Source organism: Octopus sinensis, unplaced genomic scaffold (assembly GCF_006345805.1).
Source record: "Octopus sinensis unplaced genomic scaffold, ASM634580v1 Contig01633, whole genome shotgun sequence".
Lineage (NCBI taxonomy): Eukaryota > Metazoa > Mollusca > Cephalopoda > Octopoda > Octopodidae > Octopus > Octopus sinensis.
The window spans coordinates 2,034-14,773 of NW_021824949.1; the positions used below are offsets into that span (position 1 = coordinate 2,034).

At 38.7% G+C, this 12,740-nt stretch overlaps 1 protein-coding gene across 2 annotated transcripts; it reads right to left on the bottom strand.

The window, feature by feature from the left end:
• Nucleotides 1-840: 840 nt before the first annotated feature.
• On the bottom strand, nucleotides 841-12,520 carry LOC118760906 (probable serine/threonine-protein kinase DDB_G0291918). 2 transcript variants are annotated; one of them, XM_036498521.1, is made up of 3 exons: nucleotides 12,102-12,520; nucleotides 3,408-3,472; nucleotides 841-1,509 (listed from the first exon to the last, which is right to left on the bottom strand). In XM_036498521.1, the coding sequence occupies exons 2-3, from the start codon at nucleotides 3,457-3,459 to the stop codon at nucleotides 923-925; spliced, it is 639 nt and encodes a 212-aa protein (XP_036354414.1). In that variant the 5' UTR covers nucleotides 3,460-3,472; nucleotides 12,102-12,520; the 3' UTR covers nucleotides 841-922. The 2 variants fall into 2 exon arrangements, with proteins under 2 accessions (XP_036354414.1, XP_036354413.1); XM_036498520.1 differs by lacking the exon at nucleotides 12,102-12,520 and having other exon boundaries at nucleotides 3,408-3,550.
• Between the last annotated feature and the right edge of the window lie 220 nt (nucleotides 12,521-12,740).

Sequence of the window (12,740 nt, forward strand, 5' to 3'; positions counted from 1 at the left end):
TGCGGATAATTGAAGTTTAATATAATTAGTGAATGGAAGAAATGGAGTTGAACGAAGATTGTACTTTTCTTCATTCACTAATTATATATATATATATATTATATATATATATATTTGGGAGGCGCAATGGGCCCATGGTTAGGGTAGCGGACTCGCGGTTGTAGGGAATCGCGGTTTTGATTCCCAAACGGGCGTTGTGAGTATTTATTGAGCGAAAACACCTAAAGCTCCACGGGGCTCTGCAGGGCGTGGGTGGCAATCCCTGCTGTAACTCTTTCTCTCACTCTTTCTCTGTTGGCCTGCTCGCTTGTGGGGCCACGGGTGGCATCATTTGAAGGCTAAAATAATGCAAAGCGCATTGTGACCAGCGATGTGTAGCAACATCTGATAGCCTGGTCGGTCACGGTGATCACGGTGATATATATATATACACACACACACACACACACACACACATTTATGTATTTCTTATTTGGTAAAAAATGACCATCTCCAAATATAACAACACACACACACATGTATGCATGTATGTATACATGTGTGTATGTATGTATGTGTGTATGTGCCTGTACGTATGTATGCGTATATCTGTGTGTGTATGTATGTGTGTATGCATGTGTCGTCGTCGTTTAACGTCCGTTCTCCATGCTAGCATGGGTTGGACGGTTCGACCGGGGTTCTGGGAAGCCAGAAGGCTGCACCAGGCTCCAGTCTAATTTGGCAATGTTTCTACAGCTGGATGCCCTTCCTAACGCCAATCCCTTCCTAACGCCAATGTAATTATGTATCCCTCTTTCTTCCATTTTCCTATTTTCTCACTTTCATTGTCTTTTCCCTTTATGACCCACTCTCTCCCTTTCTCTCTCTCTCTCTCTCTCACTATCCCTCTTTTCACTCCCCTTCCTCTTCTCTCTTACTGGTATCAGTAGAACGTTAGTGGTAGCGATGACGGCAGCGGTAGCGGTGGATGCGGCAGCGCCACTCGCAGTGGTAGTGGCAGTAGCAGTGGATGCATCGTTACAGGCTGCAGTAGAGGCGCTAGCATTGGCCGTGGTGGTGGTGGTAGTGGTGGAGGATGTGATGGTACTGCTACTACGGATGATGGGCAATGAATAGAAACAAACTTGGACGCCGAAATCGGATACGGGCATGGGCTTGCACAAAGTTTTGAGTATGGAGGGTCATCAGCGTCGTTCTTGTTATTGCTGTTGTCATTGTTGATGTCGTTGTTGACGGTGTTGTTGTTGTTGATCTTGTTGTTGCTGGTAGAAAATATTTGATGAGTGTCACTGAAACTTGATGACAATTGAGTGGAGTTTAAGCTGACACTAACATCCGGTCGTATGTTGTATCTGTATTGGAGTGGAGTGTTCTGGGTGAGAGTCATGGCTGGCCAGTCTCCCATCATCTCTGTTGCTCTATGAGAATAGTTCCAGTCAACTTGTGACTTTAGGATATCTGCCTTTGAAGACATGGTTTTTTGTTTCTTTGAAGAATTCTTCATAGAATCTGTAAATTAGAAAATAATAATAATAATAATGATGATGACGACGATGATGATGATGATGATGATGACGATGACGATGACGACAATGACGACGACGATGATGGTGATGATGATGATGATGATGACGATGACGATGACGATGATGGTGATGATGATGGTGATGATGGTGATGATGATGATGATGATGATGATGATGATGGTGATGATGATGATGATGATGATGATGGTGATGATGATGATGATGACGATGACGATGACGATGGTGATGATGATAATGATGATGATGATGATGGTGGTGGTGGTGGTGGTGGTGGTGGTTTTGGTGATGATGATGATTTCAAATTTTGGCACAAGGCCAGCAATTTCAGGGGAGGGCGCTAAGTCAAGTACATTGACCCCCAGTGATCAACTGGTACTTATTTTATCAATACCGAAAGAATGAAAGGCAAAGTTGACCCCAGCAGAATTTTTACTCAGAAAGTGAGGACAAGAAATGCTGCTAAGCATTTTGTCCTGTGTGCTAATGACTCTGCCAGCTCACTGCTTCATAATAATAATAATAATTTGAACTATTATATATATATTATATATAATATATATATATATATATTAAAATAAATGAAAGAATTGAGTCGAACGAAGATGTTAACAAAATCCTTTACTCTCGACACATGTTTCGAAGACAGCATTTTTTCATCCTAAAAAGGAATAAAGGGTGCATTATGCAATCTTCTCATCAGGAAAGAAAGGGAGTCTCTCTTCCTGATGAAGATTGCATAATGCACCCTTTATCCTTTGGAATGAAAACATGCTGTCTTCGAAACATGTGTTTGAGAGTAAAGGAATTTTGTTAACATCTTCATTCGACTCCATTCTTTCATTTATTCATATCCAACACACAAATTTCTGACATGAAACCGGAGTTTCTACCCTTGACAGGTCGCTTCAACCGTGGTTCTGACGTGAATTTGCTACCAGGTTTCGGTTAAACAAATTTTCCATGCTGACGATAAACATAGGATAATTCATTCACCTACTTAAATAGATATATATATTATATAGATGGCCTGCTCGCTTTAGCCAGCGGGGGGTGGGGTGGGGGGTCATTAGGGGCTTTGAGGCTAAAACAATGCAAAGTGCATTGTGACCAGCGATGTGTAGCAATATCTGATGCCTGGTCGGTCACGTGATCCCGTGATATATATATATATATATATAATATATATATATATAATATAGTAATCCCCCAAAATGAAGAACAAATACAAACAATGCAAGGACGTGTACATCAAAGTGTTAGCAGATGCTCATAGAAGGAAAGAAAGGTAGTTTTTACGTTTCGAGCAAACGCTCTTCTTCAGAAACAGGAGATGGAGGAAAGTCCAAGAGAAAAAGAAGACGGAGGGAAAAAATTTGCCAACGATTCACATGTAGTTGCATTTTGAAAAATTAAAAGTCTTTTATGTTTCTAGTCTACACGCTTCAACAGAAAGGAATAAGAAGAAATAAATAGAGAGAAAATGGTGCTCCAGCATGGCCGCAGTCAAATGACTGAAACAAGTAAAAGAGAGAGAGTTCAGCGGTCCAACATGTTGGATATGATGGATAGAGACATATATCATCATCATCATCATCGTTTAACGTCTGTTTTCCATGCTAGCATGGGTTGGACAGTTCGACCAGGGTCTGGGAAGCCAGGAGGCTGCACCAGGCTCCAGTCTATCTGGCAGTGATTCTACAGTGATTTCTCTATGTTAAATTTTCTATCTAGAAGTTTCCTGCATGTATACTTTGTGTGCGATGGTGGAACACGCAATGTACCGGAAATCCATTACTCGAGATGTGTGTGTGTGTGTGTGAGGAGCAGAAGAAGTGAAAAATAATTTAGGAGATGACTTACGGGAGACAGGAGTTTCACGTGAATACAACATCCCTAGAGTGGCCAACATCATGTCAAGGGAACTTCTATAAATAAAAGAAGGTTTAAGGGAAGATAGAATAAGATTTTTAGACTTCAGTTCCATTGTAAATACTTACTGTAACATACACTGTTACCCTGAACAGCATTAGCATCACCTCCACCATCATTATCATTATCACCACCACCACCACCACCATCATCATCATTATCAGCAGCAGCAGCATAAGCAACTTACATTTTTGAAATCACATTCACTTAGAAATATTTCTAAATGATTAAAATATTGTGCTTAACAAAAGCGAAAAAAAGAAACATTTACTGTGAGAAAACAAATTGTACTTTTTCATTGTCAAGTTACTGTCCAATTGAAAGGCAAGAGTTACTTCCCTCCCTGGATTAAGTTAATTTCGGAGACTTTTCCCATGATGCCCCGTTTTGAGTATTTATACTCCCAAAAGTCTTAATATCTTCACAACCACTAACCCAATTTACATGAAATTTGTTTCATCTCAGTTTGTATTTACTTTCAGGGGAAACTTAATTCAGAGTATTTTCCCATTATGCGCCAGTTTGGCCAAGTAACATTGCAAGCAAGCAAGAGGCAATCTGACTTTTAATGTATTATATATATATATATATATATTTATATATTTGAGTAATTGAATGAATTATCTTATTAAGGATAATTCGAAAGATAACCGATACCTGGGTAGATATTTGTTAACTAGTCATTCAACTCCATTCTTTCATATACTTATATATATATATGTGTATATGTATATGTGTGTATATATATATATAATATATATAATATATATATATATATTTATATATATATATACATATACATATACATATATATATATATATAATACATATATGTGTGTATATATATATATATATACATATATACACACACATACATATATATATATATAAATATACACACACACATATATATTTATATGTATATTTGGTAATGATTTATGATGTTGATGTTGACGATGGTTGTGATGAGGATGATGATGATTATGATGATAATGGCATCTTCAGTAATGACTTGGTGACAATGAGCATTGACAGATTGTGTATAAACACAGAAAAAAAGAAAGAGAGAAAGAGAGAGAGAAAGAGTGAGAAAGTGAAAGAAAGAGGTGACACTGGTTCATTTTTTTTTTTGGTTTAAATCATGCAAAGTGCCTCAGCTGTAAATGTGTTCTGCTCTTTTGTGCGTAGAAGCTTCTCCTTTTCTTCAATAGCATGTCAACTTTGAAGAATTCTTGCATCCTGAAATTGTGTCCTCTTCTCAAGTAGAATTAGTCCTAATTGCCATTCAGTAATTATGACACATCTTCTAGTGGCCGAGATAATTTTAGTAAATTTGGAATTTATGGTGCATGGTACTAGATATACCTATATTTGTTAATGCCATATGTACATTTATATATATATGTGTATATATATATATATGTGTGTGTGAGTGTGTGTGTGTTGTGTGTGTGTGTGTGTGTGTGTGTGTGTATGCATCTTTGTGTCTGTGTTTATCCCCCCCACTATCACTACTAGACAACCAGTGTTGGTGAGTTTACATCTCCATAACTTAGCAGTACAGCAAAAGAGACTGATAGAATAAATACAAGGTTTAAACAACAAAAATCCTGGGTGGGGGTGGGGGGTTGATTTGTTCAACTAAACCCATTCAGAGCAGTACTCCAGCATGGCCACAGCCAAATGACTGAGACAGCTGAAAGGATAAAAAAATACACACACACACACTATCATTTGAATAATTATAAAATTCAGTGTACTTTATTAAAGTACATTTTATTTCCAAAATGTCATAGAATCTACAGACAGCTGAATTGTTTCATTATGACTGTTCTGGTTCATGCACTGCTGATAATGGCCGGCAATGAAAGTAAAACATGACAAAATATTTAATTCTGTGTTCAAGTATGTTCTTGTTTAATGGCTGCCCTCAATTCATTGACTGTAGCTGGTTTTGTACAATAAATGTCTTTTAAGTATCCTCATATAAAATGCCTAGTGGTGTGAAACCTGGTGAATGTGGAGGGTGTTCTGAATCTCTCCATCCGATCCGTCTGGCAAAATCTTATCAAGGTAGGTCCTTACATTACAAGGGTAGTGTGAAACGTTAGCACGCCAGGCAAAATGCTTAGCCGTATTTCGTCTGCCGCTACATTCTGAGTTCAAATTCCGCCAAGGTCAACTTTGCCTTTCATCCTTTTGGGGTCGATAAATTAAGTACCAGTTACGCACTGGGGTCGATGCAATCGACTTAATACCTATGTCTGTCCCTGTTTGTCCCCTCTGTGTTTAGCCCCTTGTGGGTAATAAAGAAATAGTTAGTGTGACGCTGCCCCATCTTGCAGGCAGCAGACTCCACATCCCACATCTTGAGCCTCCACTTGAATGCTTGGCATGACTGATTCTTACAGTAAAGGATAGAAAGTTCCAGGAAAGTTCCAGGAATTGAACTCATTACCTCATGATTGCGAGTCCGATGCTCTAACCACTGAACCATGTGCCTTCACTTATATATATATATGCCATAGGTTGGATGGTTTGACTGAGGACTGGCAAGTCAGGAGGTTGCGCCAGGCTCCAATCCGATCTGGCAAGGTTTCTACAGCTGGATGCCCTTCCTAATGCCAACCACTCCGAGAATGCAGTGGGTGCTTTTTACATCCCACTGGTATGGGAGCCAGTTAGGTGGCACTGGTATCAACCACACCCAAATGGTTCTTTTTATGTGCCACCTGCACAGGTGCCAGTCAGACGGCACTGGTATCAGTTATACTTGAATGATGCTTTTTACGTGCCACATGTATATGTATGCATATATGTATATATGTATATATATGTATATGCTGGAGCACTGTTTTGAAATGGTTTTGCTGAACAATTCAATCCCAGGACTTATTTTCAAGCCTAATACTTATTCTATCAGTATCCTTTGCTGAACCACTAAGTTATGAGGGCATAAACATAGCAACACTGGTTGTCAAGAGGTGATGGGAGACAAATAGGCACAATGACACACACACACACACACACATAGATACACACATACATACATACACACAACAGGCTTCTTTCAGTTTCTGTCTACTAAATTCACTCACAAGGATTTGGTAAGCCTAAGGACACTTGCCAAAGGTATCACGCAGTGGGACTGAACATGGAACCATGAGATTGGGAAGCGAGCTTCTTACCACACAGCCATGTCTGCACCTACATATATATTTATATGTGAAGGCACATGGCGTAGTGTCCTTGAGCAAAGCACTCCATTTCATGTTGCTCTGCGACCATTTCGACATCTGACATGTGGCACCCAGTTGCACCTGTACAGGTAATGTCAATTTGATGGAGGGAGTGAGCTTATATCTACACAAACATTTGATCACTATAAACGAACCATCTGTGGATGTTCAGTAAGAAATTGTCAAACTCTTATGGATGGATGGAAGCACTCCGTCGGTTATGACGACGAGGGTTCCGGTTGATCCGATCAACGGAACAGCCTGCTCGTGAATTAACGTGTAAGTGGCTGAGCATTCCAGAGACACGTGTACCCTTAACGTAGTTCTCGGGGATATTCAGCGTGACACAGAGAGTGACAAGGCCGGCCCTTTGAAATACAGGTACAACAGAAACAGGAAGTAAGAGTGAGAGACAGTTGTGGTGAAAGAGTACAGCAGGGATCACCACCATCCCTGCCGGAGCCTCATGGAGCTTTAGGTGTTTTCGCTCAATAAACACTCACAACGCCCGGTCTGGGAATCGAAACCGCGAGTCCGCTGCCCTAACCACTGGGCCATTGCGCCTCCACTGTCGAACCCTTATACGTCGTCTAACAATGGGAGAATCCATCGAGAAGACCCGTCAAGCTAAGTAAGACCATAACCTGTGGCCTATGCCAGTGGTGTATAACCAGCCCACTTATGGGTACCCTTCATTCATTGGACAATAAACTTTGCTTACGAAGACCTGTTGCGGCAAGTGAAATCAAAATTGTTGACGTGGCCGATGACAGTACCACATGATTGGCACCCGTGCCAGTGGAACATTAAAAGCACCACCTGAGCACGATCGTTGCCAGGGCAACTGACTGGCTCCCATCCCAGTGGCATGTAAAAACCACCATTTGAGCATGATTATTGCTAGTACCACCTGACTGGCCTTCATGCCGGTGGTACATAAAAGCACCCAGTACATACTCGGAGTGGTTGGCATTAGGAAGGGCATCCAGCTGTAGAAACCTTGCCAGATCAGATTGGAGCCTGGTGTGTCCTCCTGGCTCACCAGCGCTCAGTCAAACCGTCCAACCCATGCCAGCATGGAAAGCGGACGTTAAACGATGATGATGACACTTGTGTATGTTTGATTGCTTTTATCTTTCCCCCAAAATTACTGCATTTCAAGTAGTTAGGTTGTTCTCACTTACCCTGTTGATAAATTACCTGCCAGTTTTGCCATTCACAAAACGGTGAGGGTTAGCAACAGGAAGGGCATCCAGCAGTAAAACAATGCCACAATAATGCATTCTTCTAACCCAAGCTGGCCTAGAGCAATAAACCTAATAGCCAAATGCACACACACACACACACACACATATAATGTAATAGAAGACAAAGAGAGTGGGAGAGAAGAAGTGGGAGGCAGAGGGAAGGCATGTGATGAGGAGAAAGGAAGGAAAAAGCAAGCTGTGGTGTTGAAAAATTATCAGCCTGAGTCATGTACATGAATTAATAAAATCAGTCAAGCGGAAAGAGCCACTCAGTGAAGTATGTTCAGGTAAAAATATGGGGATGTATGTTGAGTTGAATAATAATATTTCAGTGAAATGAATTAGGAGGAGGTGATGCGTATAATCCAAACACATATAAATTTACAATAAATTTATGTGATTGTGTAAAATGTGTATATACACTCTTTTACTCTTTTACTTGTTTCAGTCATTTGACTACGGCCATGCTGGAGCACCGCCTTTAGTCGAGCAAATCGACCCCGGGACTTACTCTTTTGTAAGCCCAGTACTTATTCTATTGGTCTCTTTTGCCGAACCGCTAAATAACGGGGACATAAACACACCAGCAATGCTAGGGGGACAAACACAGACACACAAACACACGCACGCATATATATATATACACATATATACGACGGGCTTCTTTCAGTTTCCGTCTACCAAATCCACTCACAAGGCTTTGGTCGGCCCGAGGCTATAGTAGAAGACACTTGCCCAAGGTGCCACACAGTGGACTGAACCGGGACCATGTGGTTGGTAAAAAGGTACTTACACACAGCCACTCTGTATATATATATATATATATATATATATATATATACACACACACGTATATACACATATATATGTGAAGGTGCCTACTGACCTAGCCAGCAGTATGGTGTCATTTGAAGATTAAAACAATGCAAAAGCGCATTGTGACTAGCGATGTGTAACAACACCTGATAGTCTGGTCGGTCATGTGATCATGTGACATGATATATTTAAAAGAATGGAATAGACGATTATTTCACGAACTTCATTCGCTTGCAGGTATTTCTGTAATTAGATTCAGTGGGCTAGGCTCTGATGAAGCTATATAAGGTGTCATTCAGGCATTCAGCTATGAGTCCACTGAATCTGATAGCAGAAACGGCTGTTAAAGATTATTGCTTATTCAATTCCTTTGTCATCTCTCTTTCTTATTACTGCTCTATACTCTGCTAACACACCATTCTGAGACATAAGGATATTGAGCTCTACACCAGGCTATTAGTCACACAATGCCCAAGTGAAATAAATTATACAAGATAAGAAAATGGAGAAATACATCTAAATCAAATATCAATTACAGATAATACTCAATCACATACTTTATTAAACCACCACATTAGAGACTGTAGGGTAAACATAAAAAAGCAGAACAAATCAGTGTACATAAAGGAATGTACATAAAAAAGTGTACATAAAAGATAATGTTGTATAATAAGTAGAATATATATAAAAAGAGAATATAAATGTAAGTAAATATAAGTATATATATATATATATATATAAAATAATAAATATTAGGGAACAAATCCAAATTTACAGGGAAAAATCAGATTTAGGATTGAATCCAATTTTATAGTAAAATATAATATAATATTAATTAGAGACAAAACCACTATTATGCAAATCAAACAAAGAAAGACTTAATCCAATACATAAAAATTTTTATATAAATTAAATATAATTAAGATATCCACTACGATCGTTTCTTGTCACTTCTATGGACATTCATCAGAAGTGACAAGAAACGATCGTAGTGGATATCTTAATTTATTTAATTTATATAAAAATTTTTATGTATTGGATTAAGTCTTTCTTTGTTTGATTTGCATAATAGTGGTTTTGTCCTCTAATTAATATTATATCTATATATATATATATATATATATATATATATAATATAGGCGCAGGAGTAGCTTGTTTTACCAACCACATGGTTCCGGGTTCAGTCCCACTGCATGGCACCTGGGATAGTGTCTTCTACTATAGCCTCGGGCCGACCAAAGCCTTGTGAGTGGATTTGGTCGATGGAAACTGAAAGAAGCCCGTCGTATATATGTATATATATATATATATATATATATATGGCGTGTGTGTGTTTGTCCCCCCCCCCCCTAGCATTGCTTGACAACCGATGCTGGTGTGTTTACGTCCCCGTTACTTAGTGGTTCGGCAAAAGAGACCGATAGAATAAGTACTGGGCTTACAAAAGAATAAGTCCCGGGGTCGAGTTGCTCAATTAAAGGCGGTGCTCCAGCATGGCCGCAGTCAAATGACTGAAACAAGTAAAAGAGTAAAAAAAGAGTAAAGAGTACGTATGTATGTATGTATGTATTATGTATATATATATATACACCAAACACATCTTTTTTCTCTCCTTGTTTCTTTCTGTGTTCCTTTCTGTGGAAGAGCGTAGGCTCAAAACGTAAATGACTTTTTCTATTCCTGAGCATTATACTAATACATCTGTTTGTTTTCCTACACCACCTATCTTCGTCATTGGTTTTTTCGTGAATTCTCTCTCTCTCTCTCTCTCTCTCTCTCTCTCTCTATAATATATATAAATATATATATATTATATATTAATCATCATCATCATCATCGTCGTTTAACGTCCGTTCTCCATGCTAGCATGGGTTGGACGGTTCGACCAGGGTTCTGGGAAGCCAGAAGGCTGCACCAGGCTCAGTCTAATCTGGCAATGTTTCTCAGCTGGATGCCCTTCCTAACGCCAACCACTCCGAGTGTATAATAATAATAATAAATATTAGGAATAAATCTAAACTTACAGGGAAAAATCAGATTTAGGATTGAATCCAATTTTATAGTAAAAAATTATATTATATTAAATTAGAGATAAAACCACTATTAGGCAAATCATACAATGAAAACTTAAGCCAATACATAAGATTATTTAATTTATATTATTTAAATATATAACAAAATTATTAAAAAATATAATAATTAACACTACGATCGTTTCCGGTTAGAGGTTTGATCAATGAAACGATCGTAGTGTTATATTAATTATATTTTTTTAATAATTTTGTTATATATATATGTATTGGCTTAAGTTTTTTCATTGTATGATTTGCTTAATAATGGTTTTATCTCTAATTTAATATTATATATATATATATATATATATATAATATATATATATATATATATGCCAGTGCTGCATAAATGCAGCCGTGCTGGTGCTGTGTAAATTGCCGAAAATCTTCAAATCACTCTCTTTACTGTTAATAGAATTATAGTGCAATTCAAAAGCCAAGGAAAAGAATCAACAGATTCTCATCCTGGCCGACCTGGGCCCTCAGAAATGAAGCTTCGCTGTTTGAAGAGAATTGTGGAAAAAGAACCTCATTCGAAGGCTTCTGACATTGCAAAACAGCTAGAAGTTAGTCCAAGAACGTGTGTTACATATCTGCATAAGCTTGGGTATCATGGACGAGCAGCTAGAAGAAAACCTCTCCTTCAACCAATTAACATCAAATAAAAGATTTTGAAAATTAAAGGTGTCTATGTGTGTGTGTGTGTGTGTGCGTGTTTATATATGTTTGTCAATGTAGATAGATAGACGGACTGATAGACAAACAGATATAGATTTAGATATAGGTACAGGTATATATATATATATATATATATATATTGACCTACAGGGAGAGAAAATGAGACATCTGTAACAACATAAATAACTGAAATTTCTTTTCTTTTCAGGTAAAGAAAAAGCGACCACACCTTGAAATGGGAAAACATGAGAATCTGTACTCAAACAAACACACACACACTCACACTCACACACACACGCACACACACACACATGCACACACACACACACACACATGCACACACACACACACACACATACACACACATATACACACACACACGCCCACACACCTGTACACTGTATGTATATGATTGCTTATACCTACCTGTACAGTACCTCCCCCCATCCCTGCCACAACGACACTCGCACACACTTCCCCCCCTCAAACTAACTCAATAATCGTTCAATATACAGAAATCAATAGAAACTACTGTCCTTCTATAAAGCAAAAATGGTGATCGTTAGTGCAAACCTCGTTTATTTTCTTTCAATATAAATCCACTCAAATCACATGATATTACACTGTTGTTCAATTTACTGCTGCTGCTGCTGCTGATGTTGCTGTTTAGTCCAAGGTCAGCCTTAATTTGTGTGGCTCAGTGGTGAGGGTGTTGGACTCATGATCGTAAGATTGTGGTTTCGATTCCTGGACTGGGCAATGTGTTGTGTTCTCGAGCACAACCCTTCATTTCCCATTTCCCATTGCTCCAATCTACTCTGCTGGCAAAAATGAGTTAATCCTGTGAGGGACTGGCGTCCCATCCTGGTGGGGAATTTATCCGCCAGGGAAACTGGGGAAATTGGCCCTTATAAGTCTATATGACTCTGAAAGGAACTTCACTTCTTACAGCCTTAACTGAGCAGAATTATTATGTGAAGCAGTGGCTTTCAACCAGAATCTATATAAGGTTGGGAGCGGTGGTGATGGTGGTTGTGATGGTTGTAGCAGTGGTAGTAGCAGTGGTGGTTGTGGTGGTTGTGGAGTTCACACAAGCAAAATAGTAAACTGGGGATCTGCAGTTGTATATTAAGGGTCCACGAAAAAAAAAAAAAAAAAAAACTTACTTTATTCTTTTATTCTTTTCTTGTTTTATTTGTTTCAGTCATTTGA